At 38.0% G+C, this 19374-nt stretch overlaps 4 protein-coding genes across 4 annotated transcripts in view; 1 reads left to right on the forward strand and 3 right to left on the reverse strand.

The window, feature by feature from the left end:
- zgc:193711 (uncharacterized protein LOC569781 homolog) overlaps positions 1–893 on the reverse strand; it is a 7491-nt gene extending 6598 nt beyond the window's left edge. Inside the window, exon 1 of the mRNA XM_007245215.4 lies at positions 690–893. Coding sequence (XP_007245277.2) covers positions 690–721 — 32 coding nt within the window. The 5' untranslated portion in view covers positions 722–893. The remainder of the gene's footprint in view (positions 1–689) is intronic.
- A 2115-nt stretch (positions 894–3008) lies between these two features.
- hspb2 (heat shock protein, alpha-crystallin-related, b2) lies at positions 3009–7924 on the reverse strand. Its single transcript, XM_007245216.4, has 2 exons — positions 7678–7924; positions 3009–4309 (listed from the first exon to the last, which is right to left on the reverse strand). The coding sequence occupies exons 1-2, from the start codon at positions 7769–7771 to the stop codon at positions 3894–3896; spliced, it is 510 nt and encodes a 169-aa protein (XP_007245278.2). The 5' UTR covers positions 7772–7924; the 3' UTR covers positions 3009–3893.
- Positions 7925–8930: 1006 nt separating this feature from the next.
- On the forward strand, positions 8931–13354 carry cryabb (crystallin, alpha B, b). Its single transcript, XM_007245217.3, has 3 exons — positions 8931–9336; positions 10217–10339; positions 11004–13354. The coding sequence occupies exons 1-3, from the start codon at positions 9145–9147 to the stop codon at positions 11205–11207; spliced, it is 519 nt and encodes a 172-aa protein (XP_007245279.1). The 5' UTR covers positions 8931–9144; the 3' UTR covers positions 11208–13354.
- Positions 13355–15027: 1673 nt separating this feature from the next.
- c1h11orf1 (chromosome 1 C11orf1 homolog) lies at positions 15028–18217 on the reverse strand. Its single transcript, XM_022678809.2, has 3 exons — positions 17778–18217; positions 15815–15884; positions 15028–15687 (listed from the first exon to the last, which is right to left on the reverse strand). Exons 1-3 carry the CDS (start codon positions 18006–18008, stop codon positions 15482–15484), a joined length of 507 nt encoding a protein of 168 aa, XP_022534530.2. The 5' UTR covers positions 18009–18217; the 3' UTR covers positions 15028–15481.
- Positions 18218–19374: the final 1157 nt, after the last annotated feature.

Genomic DNA, 19374 nt, shown 5'->3' on the forward strand with positions numbered 1-19374 from the left:
CTGTATCACTGTACTAATGAACAATATATATTTACATTGCACATTTTTTATTTGAAAGCCAGACAATTTTGTATCATCAAGTTTTTGAGCCAAATTTAGTTGATGATAATGTTTATAATCTTTATGATCTTTACTGCCACAAAAACCATGGGTACAAAAAAGGACTTTTACTGAAAGGTACTTTTTTGTGCCTCAATATAAGGTACAGCCCCAGCGACAAGCTTTGTACTCTTTTAAGTACAAATCTGTACTTATATTTCTTAGAGTGTACAGGTTCCCCTGTGTAGATAGTGTTCCTCAATTTTCGTTTATGTAGTTTTCTTGTTGTACTACAAAGAGAAAAGAAGATTCACACTCATAAACCTTTAAATAATCCTCTCAGATATATAGATACATCTTTAAGACCCTAAAAACTAGTGTTTGATATGAACCAGTGTGACCACACACACCTAGTAGAGCTCTAGAGTAGGCGGGCAATATCTAAAGGTGGTTTGTGTTGGTTTTAAAGCCTCTCAGGGTTAGTTAACTCAAAAAACTCGCAGTCATTTAGTTAGCTATTATTTAAACGGCTCAGCTCAGCTCTGCCTGAGTAAAACCAAAGCTGAGCTGTGAACCCTGCCCTAGTTTTAACATGATAAACTATATTATCAGTATAAAGAGTAATTAAGACGTGTGTAGGCTGTACTTACTTATCCAGGGCTTTGGTCATCCCGTTTCCCATGGCTGCATGTTGTGAGAGACAGACCGCTACTGTTTACTCGCTGCTTCCCTCTCTCTTCGTTTCCTTGTTTTGAGGTAACTGGAGCTCGGCAGGTGCGCTGTTAGCTCATGTATGCTACCTTTGTCCCTCTCAGTCTCCTCCTACGCTCTGCTTTCTCTCCGTTCCCTCGGCTGACCTTGAGGTAGAGCTGGTGAACGTTTAACCACCTGTATCTGACGCCTGTGCAGGCTTCTGTGCAACCCTTAAATATATATTTATATACATTATATTTCATATTAAAAGGCTTAGTAAAGAAATAATGGAAATACTAGTGCATCTCTAATATAATATCATTGAAAAGTTACTTTATTTCATTAAGTATTTCATTAAGAATTATGTTTAAAATGTGAATCTCATATATTATACAGAATGATCTGTTTTAACTGTTCGCTTAACTGTTGTTAATGATTATGGCTTACAGCCAATGAAAACCCATAAATCAGTGTCTACAGAAAATCGAATTATTGTATAAAACCAATTGGTACTTTTAGCAGTTTGCCAAGTCCTGCTGGAAAATGAAATCTGCATCGCAAAGTTGTCAGCAGAGGGAAGCATGACGTACCCGCTGAAACTGATTTTGAACTTGATATAACAGAGTGGACCAACACCAGCAGATGACATGTCTCTCCAACCATCACTGACCATCAGTAGATTTTGCATTTCATTTGAAAAATCAAAAGATCTGGAGGAAGAGTGGAGAGACACACAGTTCAAGCTGCTTGAGGTCTAGTGTGACATTTCCACAATCAGTGATGATTTGGAGAGACATCTTCTGGTGTTGGTCCACTTTGTTTTATCAAGTCAAAAGTCAGTGCAGTGTTTTCACGGAAAATCTTACAGCACTTCATGCTTTCCTCTGCTGACAACTTTTAGGAGATGCGGATTTCATTTTCCAGCAGGACTTGGCACATTGCCCACACTGCCAAAAGTACCAATTGGTCTTGAAGACACTGATTTTGGGGTTTTCATTGGCTATAAGCCATAATAATCAACAATAAAAGAATTAAACATTTAAATAGATCACTCTGTGTGTAATACATCTATATAATACATGAATTTCACATTCTATTTTTTGAGAAGCACTAGTATTTGTCAGTAATGGCACTTACTCTATGATGCACTGTCACATTTGCACTTTAAGATAACTTGATAAGCAGTGGGTATTACATTCTTATTTATTTATTTATTTATTTATTTATTCATACAGTTTGTGACTAGGGGTACACAGGGGTGAAGAGACGACACTTTGATACAATGTAAAGGAGTCAGTGTACAGCTTGTATAACTGTGCAAATTTGCTGTGCCCTCAAAATAACTCAACACACAGCCATTGATGTCTAAAACTCTCACAACACAAAATTCTTAACTTTTGCAACTCAGGATCCACTTAACCCACAGCAAAACTTTCCCAGCCCCACAGGAATATTTGATTTGCTGTTTAACAGCACAACCATAGACGTCTCATTTTCTGTTCCTTTGCATGACTTTATTTATTTTTTTATTTTATACATTTTATACATTATTTTATACTATTTAATTTAACTATGCAATGCTGAAAAAAGTGGTTAAACAAAAACCTGAAAAAAACTTTGGTATTTGGTATTTGGCCTACAGACATTGATTTCAATTTGCTATGAGAATTTGATTGCAATTATTGACAAGAGCATTAGTAAGGACAGAATGTTGGATAACCACCCACACTCCTCATCATCAATTTGCCATTTCATTCATGAAGTAATGGATGGATCACCATCATTCTAGAACACAGTTCCACTCCTCCACAGCTCAACACTGGGGACTCTCTAGCCCACACCTGGCATGGTACCAATAGGTTTATGTTTATCTTCTCCATTCTCCAGTCCTATTCTGGCAATATGGGGACTAGTGAGTGTACATTTGCACATCTGTGTCAGCAATAAATGCAACTTAAGGTAGCTGAATGCATTAATTAGAAAGGGTGTCCACAAACATTTAGACAAAACAAGTATAAAGAAACATGCTTTGCATTAGTTACTCTCTACGATTCAGTTACCCACTTCCTTTTGCCACTTCTGCTTGGGACTATACTGCAGGGTTAAACAGGGTGTGGTAGGCTGACAGCAGATCACATGAACAGCTATTGTATATTGTATAACCAAGAAATAAAGATCAGAGGTTATTCACAATCAGTGATATACAGTCATTTGATGACATTCATCAGAATGATAGTGATGTGTGATGCATAAAAGAAGATATCAAAAAATAAGAGTCTATAAGAGTCTAGAGTTTATTAGTAATATCAAAAAGATATTTAATGCTTTTCCAAGTTCCTAGTTGCTCTTAACAAAAACTGGTATCTCCAGGAGTCAGGAGATACTAAAATGCTTTGCAAAAGCAATGCATCTGAGCAGTAAGTGCTTATTTGTTCAAAAGCACTAACACATACATTTGAAATGATAAAGGTATAGCATGTATTATCACACTGGTTTTGGTTGTTGGCTGTTACAAATAATACTTGCAACATATTTCAACATATGCAACATATGTGTTTTTAATATGGTCAGAGATGTTAAAGTTATTGATTATAGAGTTTAATAACCAGGTCCACTAAGATGACATTCTTGGCCCCTTGAGTAAGGCCTTAACCTTGTTGCAGTGGTCCTAAAGTATGGCTGTCCCTGCTATCTGTCTTCCTAATATGAGATATGCAAAGAGAGGGGTTTTACTATATTAAAGGAGTAAATTAACTATAAAGGCATATTTCATTAAAGTGAATCAGAAAATAAAAGTGCAACAGATTACATATAGAACTGTGGCACTGTACCAAATGTTCTTTTTCATTGCTGACATTTCTTAGTGTTCTTGCAGCAACAGCCCAAAAAAAATAGACCCTGATATGACCTTTAATCCACTGATGTTAGTGAGAGAGACAGAGGATTTCACAAATAAAACAATTGGGCTAAATTCAGACAGATATTGCCATTGTAAAGTGGTAACTCTTTGCCACTGCATGGACTTTCCCAAGGCAAAGCTGTTTGAGGAAGTGAGCGGAGATATGAGATCAGGTACAGTAGGTTGGTTATTACCTTTGTTCCTCACCTAAAACCAATGTTACTTCCTTAAGCAAAAATATCTTTATCTATAATAAGCCATTTTAGCTGCTATTCTCTCCTTTCTTGTCCATTTTGATCTTGAGCTGATTAATCTTAGGCTCCAAATCTTCAAGCTTCCTTGGTGCCTGAATACACAGTATCCCATCATGTGAAAGGGAGACCTGGAGCAGAAGTGGGTCCACGCCCATGGGAAGGATGTAGGTACGCGTGAACTCTCGGCTCACAAAGCCGTGGTCATCCATTCTTTGCGCGTGGCGGCCGGTGACCTCCAGCAGGTTGTCCACTGTTCGTACATTGAGCTCATCTGGAGTGAAGTGGCAGACGTCCAGCTGAATGCGGTACCAGTCATCGTCGCTGTTTACTTGGGAGAAGCCCCTTTCTAGCTGCTTGTTGATGCGAGGCCGGATGTAGTAACCATGGTACAAAACTGGGGCCATCAGGTCCTGAGGGGACAGGGCTGGGGATAGGGGGGTGAGGTCAACAGAGGGGATAGGGTTAGCAGTGAAAGTAAAAGCCAGCAGCTCCATTTGTGTTCAATTCTTTATGTCAGTCCTGCTGTTTTTCAAATGCATTACCATATTCTGCAAGTAGATTCTGCATGCATGTGTGTATGTGTAGGGTTTAGCAGGTAAAGGCTTGTTTGTGAATTTTGACATTAGCAGAACTAGGGTTGGGTGATATGGCCCTAAAATAATATTACGGTATTTCATGTTTTTTTTTTTGTTTGTGATAACGATACTCTTGGCGAAAAGACAAAACAATAAATTAAAAGAATACACTATTCTAGAATACATTACTGCAACAAAATGAAAATGAAATATTACTATTGCATACATTATTATATGGCACACCCATAACTGAGATATAAAAAATACAAGAATTTTATCAGATTTGTAAAAGAAGTCAATGATTCAGAATGTCATGATACTAAAAATGCACTCCTAATATCTCCATATATGCAGGATTAAAGTAAAATAAATGATACTGGACAGATATAATCTGTCTCTAGTAGATATATAATGGAAAATGAGAACAGTGTGAATTGTCCTTTTGTTAAAAACAGCAAAAAGTAGCACCTTGATGTCATAATTAGGAGTGGGTAATATGGCATGATATTTCAGGGTATAATATCGTTCACCATATTCAAAAATATTAGCAATATTATTGTCTACGATACAATATGTCACACCCCTAATCAGAACAGTATTCTGATTTTCCTACTACATCATCAGATCAGGCAAAAGTTCTCACAGTATGGGAAATGCTTATAAAACAAGAAAGTTTTCTTTACTTTGCATTTATTTCACTGTAGTCATATTTATTTAATTTGTTAATATACACCCATTCCTGCATTTCAGGCCTGCGACACATACCAAGGGACATCCATGCATTGCATGACAATGCAAAACCTTATGCTGCACACATAACAAAGGCATGGGTGCAGAATAAGAGGGTATCGTGCTGGACTGCCTTGACCACAATACAAAATGTGAGAAAAAAAATTAAAAGAAAAATGCAAAAATGATGACCATTTACTGTTAGACGTCTTAAGATATTGTTGCAACAAGAATTAACCAAAATAATGCCATTTAATTGCTTGCTATGCCCAGTGCCAAAACGTCTTTTAAATATTGTGAGAAGGAATGGCAATGTTGCAAAGCGGTAAATGTCTTAATGTCGCAACTTCTGTGGAATGTGTTACAGGACTAAAACACAGAAATAGATGTACAGCTCTGGAAAAAAATATGAGACCACTTAAAAATGATGAGTTTCTTTGATTTTACCAAATTGAAAACCTCTGGAATATAATCAAGAGAAAGATGGATGAAGCCATCAAACCAAGCTGAACTGCTTGAATTTTTGCACCAGGAGTGGCATAAAGTTATCCAAGTTATGCCAAGATGCATGAAAACTGTGATTAAAAAACTAGGGTTATTCCACCAAACATTGATTTCTAAACTCTGAATATGAACTTGTTTTATTTGCATTATTTGAGGTCTGAAAGCTCTGCATTTTTGTTGTTATTTCAGCCATTTCTCATTTTCTGCAAATAAATGCTCTAAATGACATAATTTTTCATTGGAATTTGGGAGAAATGTTGTCCATAGTTTATAGAATAAAACAATGTTCATTTTACTCATACATAAACCTATTAATAGCAAAATCAGAGAAACTGATTTAAAAAACTGAAGTTGTCTCTTAATTTGTTTCCAGAGCTGTACATTAATACATGAAATGAAGTTGAGCAGTTCATATTGTAATGCAATTAAAATTGTAAATGTAAGAAACACAGTGTTTTATTATTATTTGCATTCTGTATACTGTCCCAACTGAATTGTGTAGTGTTACAAATGCAGTTAAGTTGTTCAAATGCTGATCAATATAATTTTAAAATATCAGTTACGTCTAAACATCTCTCTGGTGTGGACATAACATTTAAAGCAGTTTTAAGCAATACATAATTCTTCTTCTGATATCATTGTGCATATCTAGATTTTTGTTAATCTACTAACTGAGTTCACTTCCTCATAGAGTTTGCCTGACAGTACCATAAAAATAGAACGTCCCTCCCCTCTATAAAACACCAGAAACTCTTACATCAGGTCTAATTACAAACAGTGTCAGCAGCGCAGGTCAAGCGTCATGTTTTTATTTTGATCATATACTGCGCCCTTATCTTCATGTATATATACTACCATTAATGACACACACTGTGGTTGCTCAGTGCTGGATATGAGATATTGGTTCATATTCAGTCCAGCAGTGGATGACAGTTATTTTTGTGTGGTAGCCTTGGACTCTTTGTCATGTGTGGTATTCTAAATATAAATCCTAGCCTGGGCCTTATATTTCCCTCCAGTATAAAAAGCTGTCATGGGGGATAGTGGATCAGGCAGTCATCACTTCAGTTGGCCCTTCTAGTGCAGGTTCATTGGCAATTAAACAACTCATGTTAACTTCATCCTCTGATATCACAAGTCTGCTGTTGAAGAAGTAGGGCAGTTCATGCAGTTTAAAAAAGTAAAATTTTTTCTTATTCAAAATGAAAGAGAAACTTTTTCTTCAGCTGTTGTTGGTTTAAAGATATTATTGAGTAGCCCATATCTTGTGAATGAAAAATAATGCCATTGATAGAACACCTTGAAGCAATTTATCTGGATTTATAAGACACTTATCATAGTTGCGCCCAGAAGGAATTAACTGACAGGAAGAAAATTTGGCGGGTAGTTGTGACAGGCTGAAGGATGGAGATAACCAACGTATGTGTGGAAAGTGCCAAGATCAACAGTTTGCTGTCATGTGTTGCACATCTATAGGGCCTGGTGTCACCAGAACACCTCTACAGTCAGTTTTAAATGCCCAGGGTTACATTAATAACGTCCTTCAACCAGTGGCCAATACCTTTTCAGAATGCACCCTGCGGTTCAACAGAACAATGCTCATTCATATTCTACTGCCATTTTAAGAGATTTCCAAAAAAAAAAAACACAACACCAGACCTATCCTTGATTAAAAATGTGTGGAATTCTATTGAACATGCTATAAACTCCACCTCTTCTGCAAAATTTGTTGAAATATTGTTAAAATTTAAGCTGCATGGAATAGTTTATTGCAGGAGACTGTTAGGAGACGTCTGGCTTGTTTACACATTACACATGCATTACACACTACTTCAATATGTGTAGCTCAATAAATACTTCCCACATCTTAATCCACGTCTTAATTTGCAATCATGTATTGTTGCTGGCAGCTTTTATCTTCCCTCCAAATAGCATAGCAATCTGAATACAAGTGAGCTTGACTTTTGATTGAAGATTCTCTTACCTTCTGCAAAGTTCTGGTCATAAATCCGTGCAGGAGTACACATCTCATAGTTCATACTCATGGGGTAAGCATGGGGAACGGTGCGGTCAGCCATGCTAAAGCATGGGCCGGGTGTCCAGTGCTGGTGAAAATGTAGCAGTCCTTTCAGGTACAACAAACAGGCAGGATTGTAATGGAGAGTACAGAGAAAAGAGAGGCAGCAAGTCTGTGCCCTAGTGCCTGGACCTTGGTAATAAACGGGTCCAGAAATAGCCTGTGGCGCACACACACGCTGGTGTTGCATAGCCTAAAGGGGGAGACACACTGAGTGATATAATTCTGGGCAGTGTTTTGGGTCTCTTTATTCAGAGTGGTTGGCTTTCTTCTAAAGGAAAGTAAATTAGCAGCTGTTCTGAGACTCATTGGAGTTAATGGATGAGTTGTCAACTTGGGGCAGCCACATATACACATAAAAGTGAAAAGGTCAGGAAGTCAGTTAAATACCCAAGGGTACTGTCAATGTTATGTCGGTGCATATCTAGAATTCTGCATAATATTCAATAGAATATACAATAAGTCATGGAACAATAACTAGTTTAATGTACCATGAAAGCTAAAGACTCCTGCCCTGCCCTGTAGTATATGTGTGTAGGTCTCCTGCATTGAATGGGTTTCTACCAGAGACGCGTGTATGTACACATAGACAATTCTAGCCAGACACTGCCGGTCACAATCATTACCAGCCACTGAGAGTGGGTAGGCCAGAGTGGGTAGGAGATGACTGATGACGGACTGTGCTGCTATGCCGACTGCGTAAGTGGCACTGTGCCGGGTGCTTGTGCCAGTTTGACTAAGCCCGCTGAGGCTGGCGGGCACCAGGGAAATGCTTCTTTGCAAGCACATTGACTCTGTATGGTGCTCAACCCTGCAGAATGATCCCACAACCATTCACCATCAGCCCACCGAACAAACTGGCCTCGCGCCCGGTGTTCTGCCGAAGACAAAAGACCCTCAAAGGGGGTTCAGACCTCAAACTACATAAAGCCAAATCAGGACATGAACATGATAATCTGCTCTGGCACACAGCTAGGCTGCTTGGTCCACAGTTTTTGTGCCAGAAAAGCCAAAAAACCAAAGGCTACACTCAGCACCTCCCATTAGATTCTGTATGGCAAAGTTTCCAAATGGGTATTCAGAGCAAGCCCTGTAATCCGGCCGGCATCTGCCTGAATGAAATCACACCACCGGTTTAGATAAATACGGAGAGAGGTATCTGGTAGAGAGGGATGAGACAGCTTGCAGAGGAGAGTGGGAGGGACGCAACGAAAGGGGGGCCATCAAACAGTTTACATCATTGTTCCAGAAAGATCCGCAGCTGGCTGGGCCTGGCTCTGTGACTGCTACTGGTGGTGTATATAAGTGGGCAGGCTGGGCAGACAACAGGTTTTTCTCCAGGAGGACAACGCTAGCCTTAGGTCAGAAGACGAAATGGACGTCGCCATCCAGCATCCCTGGTTCCGCCGCTCTTTCTGGCCATCCTTCTTCCCCAGCCGGATCTTCGACCAGCATTTCGGGGAGCATATCCCAGAGAGTGAGATGTTGACCCCCTACCCCTCATTGTATTACCCACGACCCTCTTTCTTCCGCTTACCTAGTTGGGTGGAAAGTGGGCTATCAGAGGTAAGCAGCTCTGACATCTGTGTATTTCTCCATGGTACATTCTATAACTCTATAACTCTATAAATCTACGTAATGTACGGCAAAAGGGTAACCTCGGCTGGAGAACCCCATACTGGAGAACGGTGTTGCCAGTGGTGTTCTCTTAATAAATGACACAGGGACTAATAAGGAAAAGTTATTTGAGAAGGTTGCTTTTGTGGATTCTGAGCTCCCTGCCTGGAGGTGAATTACCATTAATCTAGAAGACAGCTTAAGAAACCCTACAACAGGAAAATTAAAATGTGTATCTTACAACATTCCCACTGCTCTGAAGGACCATGCAGGACAAATGAGCAATATAAATGTGTGTTCTGTGAGTAGTTTTGTTGTCACCTCATATTACTCCTCTTACAGTGGCCTTGATTACAATAAATTAAGCACAATTATTTTGTGCTTTTCTCAGGCAAGTTTAAAGGGTGTTCATTGTCAACTTTTCCTTGCAAGAAGCAATTTTAAAGATGCCATTTTATCAATATGTTTGGTGATGAGCACATGTTGCTGCTGGAAGGCTCAGTGATTTCCCTGTAATAGAAGTCCTTTCCATCTCTGTCACTAAAGAGCAAGAAAAGAAAACAGATAACAGTTTTTTGCATACAAAAAGTTTATATATTTTTTTATTTTGTACTATATCCACAATAAAAACAACAGTAGTCCACATACAGAATAACCCTGCCATACAATATTATAATGTTAAGTTCTAAACAATGTCTTGTTATTTCTAGCAAATCATGTAATCATGATTATGTAAACTGTGTTTTAAAATTGGAAGGGAGCACTTAAGCTACATAAAACTGAATACTGGAAATCAAAACACATTCATGTTTTGTGCTGTCTTTTATAGATGAAAATGGAAAAGGACCGTTTTACCATCAATTTGGATGTAAAACACTTTGCACCTGAGGAATTGGCAGTTAAGGTCAACGGCGGTTACATTGAGGTTCATGCTAAACACGAGGATCGTCAGGTAAATACAAACAGCAGTGGTTTCTAACTCTGGTTATGGAGTACCCCTGTCTTGCAGAATTTGGTTAATAATTTTAACTTAATTGGATTTAATTAATTAGATTTAATTCAATTTAATTATTTTGATGTAATTCATTGAATATAATTTAAATAGATTTTAGACCAGTTTAGATTGATCGAATATGGTTAAACAAGAAAAACATAAAAAAAGTATGCCTGTCAAGATAAGAGATTTTATTAGACAACATACTGTCCCATGAAGTGCAATTAACAATATTATTGTAATTCTATGACTATTTTATGTCACTGATTAGAATAATGATAGAATAGCACAATAATGCAATTAAACCCATTTAAAGAACAATAAATTGTTAATGATTCAGACAATAGAAATGAAATTAGAATATCTTGAATAAATAAAACATAAATAAAACAAAAACAGATGTCCATACATTATACGATAAGTTAATATTGTAATTATTACGTATAGGAAGGGGTATTTTTCTCAATTTTTCTCCAACAAACCTTTTTGTCAAGTTGGTCCACTCTTATTACAAGCATTGACCTTCTGATGTAAGCGTTTTGTCTGGCTAACACTGCTCTAATATCATATTTCAGTCAGTATTCATTGTTTAATGCCTGTAAATGTATATCTTTTTCTCCAGGATGACCATGGGTTTGTCTCACGAGAGTTCCTACGAAAATACCGGCTCCCTCTCGGGGTCGACCCAGCCAGTATCACCTCTTCACTCTCTTCAGATGGCATCCTCATGGTTGCAGCCCCTCGCAAGCTCTCCGATGAGCCTGAGCGCTCCATTCCCATCACTCGAGAAGAAAAGCCTGCTATCTCTGGCTCACAGAAAAAGTAAAGCTGCTAGATACTTGCTCCTTTCTGTCTCCCCTCCGCTGTGGTCCCCCTGCACTTATCTTCCACCTTCACATCCCAAGTCAAGCTTTGAGGAAAAGCCAGTGCTAGCATTGAGCTGAACCTTCTAGAGGCTTGGCCTTTCCAGAGGCTAGTCCTAATCAAAGGGCTCATTTCTGAGCTAGCTAGTAACTGTTCTAGCACATGTTTCTGTGCTAAATAGTGATCACTGAATTGTCTAATTCGGTTGGCACATCAAAACCGTGTCCTCAGAGATATGTACATCATTACACCACAGGAGTATTGTTTGTGCCGCTCAGCCGCTGGACGCAAAACACATTTTGCTTCAGCAATCCCAACCACAACCACGCCAAACAAAAGTGCTCTTTGTCTTTTACAGCCAGTCAGTGGCAAACAATGGTGGCACGGAGTAGAGAATGGTGAGGGATTGAGTGTAGGAAGACTGGATGTTTGAGCATTTTTGTGATCAAGCGGTGAAAAGAAATTAGCCTACGAGGAAGAACACTGTGAGGGAATTTTCACTGAGGTAAAAAATGTTGTTTGTTTGGTTTCAAACGTTTCATGTGAAGTGGGAGGTGGTGTGCCGAGGAAAAATGAGTATGTTTCGTAATTTGGTACTTCCTTTTCATGATGGACTTGGGACCAGATGATACATGAAGATCAAGTGCAGGTAGCAACAAGGTGAGGAGAAATGTTATAGAAAGAAAGTGACCTCTTTTTTTTGGTAGTTTCTGTGGGATTCTGTAGACATGACTTTTCATTGGTTTGGATGGATTGATATATGGCGTCTGGAAACATCTTGTTATAAATGGAGCAGTGAATCAAATATGATGAGGTTTGGTTTGATATTGAAAAGCTGCGTTCCAAAGTCTAGATTGGCTCCATTTCTCAGCCACTTTGTCATAAAAGCCTGTCATAAGTGAAGGGCTCTTCTTATACAGCCTACAGCTGAGAAATGCAGTCAGGGTTTGGAGCAATAGACCTTGGAGTGCAGATAGAAAAAAAATGGGGATGTGGGAATTTGGTGGAAGAGATTATAATTAGTTAAAAATTATTCAGAGGTGTTTGGATTTCCTAAAGAATGTGTCTGCTGACTTTTTCACATATTTTAATGTGTTTCAATCAAGTATTTGCTCATATTCTACATAAAATATATAATACTACATTTTGCAAACAATAAAAAAGAGATTGGAGGTTGTTTACTATCTATAATAGCCATCTATTTTTACAGCAATGCTCCCAAAAGCAGACATCCCACCTCTCCCTTACCTCCCGGGATTCTCACACATACAAGGCATTAACTTGTTGAAATTAGTTTTTACAGGGCAGATTGTCTGCAAAAATATTATTGAGAAAGCTGCTTCAATAAGAAATGATGTGATGTTGTAACAAGGCACACAACGTAATACACTTTTGGAAACACTTTCTTTGTGCAAAGGTAAATGTGGACCACAGTTATTATATCAACTAAAAGGCACAAGTGAGGGGGACACACAAGTAGCTGTTTCATGTGTTCTTGGTTAGGATTGGTCTTTTACATTGTCCTGGGGTTAAAACTGCTTTTAAACATTCTACAAGGTTCTTTAACTAATACCATAGAACAGTGATGTATAGTCTATTCCACTCTCAGATTTTCATTCTAACCAACCAGCAGCACAATTAATAAACTCATGAGTTTTTTCAGGAACTGATAATGTGCTTCTGCTTGTCTGAAATGAAAACGAAAAAAGCCACACCACTCTCATAGAAGAACCCTTTTTTACTTCCCTAAAGAACCATATTTGTATAAGAGACCCTATAAACACGTAAATATCCTTTGCTTTAAAAGGTTCTTTACCAATATAAAGGTTCTTCACACTCACATCTCTTCAACAAATATTCTTTGGGGAAACAAAAATGAGCTTGGCTCCAAGAACCTTTTTAGCACCTTTATGTTTAAAAGTGTAAAATAAGAACAAACAGGTCTCAGATCAGTGTAAAAGGCTCAGTGTTCCAGTCTTCTGCTGTTTCTGTTCACTGCTTCAACATTCCTTGTGATTCATGGCACTAAAACAATGTGTAAACACCACTTCTCCATGTGTGTGTAATGATGGTTATAAACATCCAATAAATTCTGTGATCATTCAAAGATTCACTGTGACTCATTTTTGTTATGTTAATTTAGAAACACTTTACTGTAGTGTTTTACAGTATTCATAAATTATATAAGCAACTGATATAAAATTACAGTTCCAACAAATGTGAGTTAACCTAAAGGACATTATTTTCAGTTGCCAGTATTACCCTTATTATTTATTATTATTTATTTATATGTTGCCCATCGGTGCTATAACTAATTACTGTATTCACCTTGCTTTTAAATAATCTTGATATTCAGGAATTTCTTCATCATCTGTTGTCATTCTGCTATCCTGTGACTTTTGGCATGTCAGAATAATTCATATTCTTTGATGATTCAGCCACAGTTTCTCAGTGGGTGATGCAGGGATTGTATTTATCAGTCAAGTTAAAAACTGCAATGTGTCCCAATCATTTGTTACAGGAAATAATTACACTGATATTACATATTACATTACTGTATAATGTTACATTGCACTGCTTTACTTTGTACAAGGTCACCCACTAGACAGGAGACAACAAAACAAAACTCAATAAATAACACAATAAATAACTCATTATTCAGAGCACAAAATAATTCACACAATACACAATGCAAACAATACATGCAGGGCAGTAAAGTGCAAAACAAAAAAAAATAAAAATCAGGGGTTAAGAACCCTTACTTTAATACACTGGTATTTACCTGTGGGCCACAGCCTCTCACTCTGTCTCAATGGTACTGTTAGGTGGCTGTTGCCCAAAATGTTTTTTTTTTTTTTTTTTTTGCAGATATAAGATAATGTAAATGATGAAGGAGACTGCACCACAATGCAAACTCAAAATTATTCTTAAAAGAATAAAAGTGAGAGAACCCCTGCCCTAACAGTTTAATGATATACTCTTCAATCATACACTGTATATAAACCCTCCAGGATGAGATATGAGCTGGCAAGAACTTCCCACAAGAAGGAAAAAAACAGTAAGAACATCACTGTAAGAAAAACACTGTCGTGCCATTCACGCTTGGGTGAGGTTCACTCAGCCTGAAATCATGGCCTGCTACCAGGATTTTCACACTGTAATACAGCAGACCAAACAGAGATATCCAGTGAATAGCAGCTCTTGAGATTCAGTCATGCATGAGCTACAAGAGCTAAAGTCCTACAGAGGAAAGAATTACTCCAGTAAAGAGTCAAGACACACACACAAACACATATACTGAGAGATCATGTACAGAGCAGTGTGGATTCATTGTTCATAGACTATTTGAACTAAAGTATTGAGACACCTGCTGATTTTTTTTTCTTTCTTTTAAAATCAAAGATATTAAAAAAGTGTTTACCTGGGTTTTGTTGGAATAACTGTCTCTATTGTCCAGGGAATGCATTCTACTAGATTTTGGAGCATTTCTTGTTAAGATCTCACTGTATTCAGTGACTAGAACAATACCACTCTCTTCATCCCCAACTCATATCAAAGTGTATTGCTAAGAAGTTCAAAGCTTGGAGGTATTATAACCCTAAAGCCTATGTCTGGTGTTACGCAAGGTTCCAATAGGTCCTGACAGTCCTATTCTATTGGCAGTACTTCTCTACAGAGACTAGACAAGCTGTGTGTGTGCTGAAGGTAGCTGAATAAAATTATTCAAAAGAGTAGTACACAAACATATGGAAAATAGGAGGAAGATATGGGCCTAGACATGGTTTAAGCTTAGACATAGACCATATTTTACTTTGAATGGAAAATCTTTATTCAACATTCTGTGTAGTGGTTAATTCCTGTAGTGTACTAGACTTACAAAGTGGATACTATTGGTGCCAATAATTCTGATAAACATTTTTAAAAGTTGTTGCGACAGTTATATATCACAAGCAGTTAAATCTGTATCCTGTGTAATACATTGTGCAACTGTAAATTGTTTGGTTCTTTAAATAATGCTTCAAATAAACTTTTTTTTTTCAGTTTAATACTAGAGATGTGTGAATGTCAAGTTCTTAAAATGGTGAAGAACCTTCACTTACTGAGATTATTCACAGATATTTTGGTTACAAACGTTATTTGTTTTTTTTTTGGAACCAAAAGTGATTTGGCTCAATGAAAAAATTGCAGAGTCTTTATGTTTAAGAGTGTACACTCCTGTTTACGTGGATTCACAGTCTACTGCAGATCTGTGACAGAATTCCTTGTGTCCATCTCTTTCTCGCTTTTCAGCTGCAGCTCAGGAGCACTTGGTCTTGCAGAGCTTCTGGTTGACCCATGCCTGCTGAAGTCCAGTCTGTAGCAGGAGTCCAGCACACACTTTGTATGGGGAGGGTCCAGTTCAGGCTGGTGACCAGGAAAGATTCTGGGCTCTCTCTTTAGAGCTGAAAATTACACACACACAATACAGCAGCCTCCTTAAAAATATTCTATTAAACTGGTGAACACATCAACGATTCAAATAAACATAAGTGAATGTTACCATTAATGTAATGTATATAAGACACTCACTGTTGTAAACTGGGCGTGTGTCTTCTTTGTTGTAGGCAGAGGAGTATGAGGTCTCAAAGTAGTGAGAGAACTGTGGAAATATATTTTAAAATAAATATAACAACAAGCAGTTTTATAGATAATCTTATACAGATTAAGATAAATATATAACATGCCTCTTACTCTGATTGAATACATTAGCATAAGTGAGAGTTTGTATGTGATTTTTGTGAGTATTCTGTTGCTCTCTTATTTACTTACCAGCTCTCTTCTGTTCCAATTCTGTATTTATTTGGTTTAACAATGTGTGAATGATCTAAACACAGCTGAGATGGTGATTTTAGATAATAGGGAATGAGCTGGAGCTTCACAGCGTGAAGGAAAAGCAGCAACTGTTTTTCAGCACTTCCAGAAATCCTTAAAGGTGCTGAGAAACTATTCCAGGTGACTCTACGTCATGAAGACACTGAGAAAATCTGCCATCAAAGCAAATAGGGAGGAAATTTCACAACTGGACTTCCTATCACAGTACCACACTGAAATTCACTGAGCTCCAGAGAGTGACCCATTCTTTCAGTAATGTTTGCAGAAGTGATTGGAAGTGATTAAGAGTCGAGTTCAATGATTTCGATGGATGAGCCAATACTTTTGGAAATATAGTATAAATAAAAGCATGCATAAATAGATATGCAGCACTAACTACAGAAACCTCTATAAAAAATAAATATAAAAATATACAAAACTATAAATATTTAGAAATATACCAAATCATAATTAGAAATATGGGACATTCCAGGATTTTGGTACATTTCCTGTCCCACCACTTAAATTTCAAATGTACATATCCAAAATGTCTAAATGACTATTTTTTGTGAAAAATGTACTTGTTATAAGACAAACTGTAAAATATGGTGGAAAAAATAAGCTTCTTAGATATTATTCAAAAGACTGAGTACCCTTGGACCGTTTTCTCTTGTCCCACTCATTGGGTGACCAACTCCTTTGGCAAATTTAACAAAAAATAAAAATAAGCTCTAAATAAATGACTTCCTCTTATATATTGTTGATATGCATCTCCTTTACTTATGAAAACAACTTATTTGGTCAACATTATATTGCATGTTACAGTTTTTATGCTATTAAGTTGTGTCCCACAACATGCGCGCAACCCTGTTACCATAAGGAATTTTACCTGGCAGAGAAAGAGTTAAAAATATTTGTCTACTGGCACAAAGGAAGTTACATCACAAGGACATTTTCTGCCCACATAGCAAGACCAAGAGTAAGTGCTCTAACAATTTTCAAGTTTTTTTTCCAAATATGTTTGTCCAAGTTATGTCTGTGTCACTCAGTGAACACAACCCTGTTACTCATATTGTAAGACTAATATTGAGTAGAGTCAAATTTTCTTTATATACTTATATAACCATGTTTGTCCTTGATCTTGTATACATAGCTAAATTTTACAGTCAGCATCTGTTCCTGGGTTAAACCACAACTTCTAATCTAATAAAAAAAAACAGATTTGATACCTGAGCTTGACGAATCAAACTTTTTGATAGTCTATTACCTGTATTTAATAAATATATGACTAAAAATGATCAAATTTTCAGAAGTGACCAATGTACCAAAATCCTGGTATGTCCCATGTACCAAATTTACAGAATTAACTATGCAGGCATATTTAAATATTTAAATATACAGATTTGTACTATATAAATTAAACAGAAATAAAAAATAGTAACCAGAACAAAATATACAGACATATACAGAAATACACCAAATATATAAAAATTTAACAAAAGGAAAAAAGGAAATATGCAGTTTACACATATACACAGCATTTATACAACATAAGCTATAAAACATACATATTTTAGGTTTTAAGGAGCCAAAAGGCACAGTATTTTGATAATAATACTGTGTATTATGACACATATGTACAGTTAAATGTTGTTTTTTGAGTGTATAGAGCAGTACTGACCTGAGACGGTAGAGGGCGTCGTAATTCTTTAGCACGGCGAGTATCAGCTCTCCTCTCTGACCAGTTCCCGATAAGAGTAGAGACTGAATAAGCGTCCTCAGCCGTGCAGCTCCTCCAACCGTACTGCTTAAACTTCGCTTCATCAGTGTAGTCCCGCCACACCTCCGCCTGACCCGAGGCCCGGAGACAGTAATGAAACGGAGGACTGCTCTCAGACCACCCAGAGTCCATACTGACTCCAGAACAGCTCACAGATTCAGATAGATTTAACGCTACTGTCTGTGAAACTGTAACTGTAAAATTTCAGTTTAACACTTTCTCAGACCCGCTTATACACACTGAGGTCCAGCTGGTTAACCCTCTGGAGCCCCAGATCCCCTCAGACGCAGAGGGATGTGTTGTGTTGTGTTGTGAATGCGTTTCTTAAGGTGCTTGCACACTGAACGCGGTATGCCGCGCGGCATTCCGCTGTGCTGCCGCTCTGCTCTACGCTGGTCAGTTGCGGGTGCGTTGCGCTGCTGCTGACGCCAAGCGTCTCCTGCTGATAATAGGCGGAGTTTTCTAAAACCCATCACCTCTGTGAGCGGTGTTTTGTAGTTTTGAGTCTCTACAGCCTCTGTGGATCTGTATATGTTTCTCAGCCTCAGAACAAAGCTCTGATTCTTCTCTTCCTCCTGTTATCTCTATATGAGTGTAGGGAAGTGATGTACAGCTGAGGGGATTCACTAATCGCTATTATTAGTCTCTCGCGCACGTTTATTGTTGTTTGGACTACAGTTTCTCTCTAGTCGCGTGAGTTCACGTCATGCGTTTTCTGCCGAGGTACCGCTTGCCGCGAGGTCAAAGTTGAACCATGTTGAACTTTGCCCGCGGTAAGCGGTAGCGCGGTGGAGGCGTGGTTATGGGCGGGGAAACGCGCCGCTTTCCGCTCTGCTCCGCGGCAGCGACGCACCGCTCTACCGCTCTAGACACTATTGAATCCTATGGGGGTCAGCGTACCGCGCCGCACCTACCGCGTGCAGTGTGCAAGCACCTTAAGGAGGTGAGTACTGTTGGCGGTGTTCCAAATAGATCCCTACTACAGCACTAGATCACTTTCTAGTGCACTTCCGCAAACCATTATTTGGAACACAACACAACAGTTATTGGAATGTTATTGGAATCATTAATCACAACACCATAAATCACTTTAGGGGTGCTAATAATCTAGTGCATTTCCACAAACCTGGTCCCTACACAGCTTCCTAACTACCAGTAACTATCAGGGTTTTAATGATTTTTAGTCTGCATTTCAGTCCTTAAAGCTATCTAGAAATAATCTACAACTTGTGGCTGTTAAAATGTTAAATGTTTAATGTCTTTTAATCAATATATTTAAAACTTTGAGTTAGGATTGTTTCTGGTTGGTTCTACTACTCAACTGTATTATAAACTATCCTCTTGAACCATTGCTAATTTTTAAATAGTCAGGCTAAGACTAAAACTAGCAATCGGGCTGAAAACACTCTCAGTGAGCCACCTTTCCTACCTCTTTCTCCACCTCACACACACACACACAGACCCCGTGCTCTCATATAAATCACTTGGGAGTACTAAT

Source organism: Astyanax mexicanus, chromosome 1, assembly GCF_023375975.1.
Source record: "Astyanax mexicanus isolate ESR-SI-001 chromosome 1, AstMex3_surface, whole genome shotgun sequence".
Classification (NCBI taxonomy): domain Eukaryota; kingdom Metazoa; phylum Chordata; class Actinopteri; order Characiformes; family Acestrorhamphidae; genus Astyanax; species Astyanax mexicanus.

Coding starts and splice junctions, on each gene's coding strand:
- cryabb (XM_007245217.3), top strand. CDS start 9,145: ATGGACGTCGCCATCCAGCATCCCTGGTTCCGCCGCTCTTTCTGGCCA. Junction 9,337..10,216: donor TGGAAAGTGGGCTATCAGAG/GTAAGCAGCTCT, acceptor TGTCTTTTATAG/ATGAAAATGGAAAAGGACCG. Junction 10,340..11,003: donor CTAAACACGAGGATCGTCAG/GTAAATACAAAC, acceptor CTTTTTCTCCAG/GATGACCATGGGTTTGTCTC.
- c1h11orf1 (XM_022678809.2), bottom strand. CDS start 18,008: ATGGACTCTGGGTGGTCTGAGAGCAGTCCTCCGTTTCATTACTGTCTC. Junction 15,885..17,777: donor GACGCCCTCTACCGTCTCAG/GTCAGTACTGCT, acceptor ATATTTCCACAG/TTCTCTCACTACTTTGAGAC. Junction 15,688..15,814: donor CACACGCCCAGTTTACAACA/GTGAGTGTCTTA, acceptor TGTAATTTTCAG/CTCTAAAGAGAGAGCCCAGA.
- hspb2 (XM_007245216.4), bottom strand. CDS start 7,771: ATGGCTGACCGCACCGTTCCCCATGCTTACCCCATGAGTATGAACTAT. Junction 4,310..7,677: donor TGACCAGAACTTTGCAGAAG/GTAAGAGAATCT, acceptor CCCTATCCCCAG/CCCTGTCCCCTCAGGACCTG.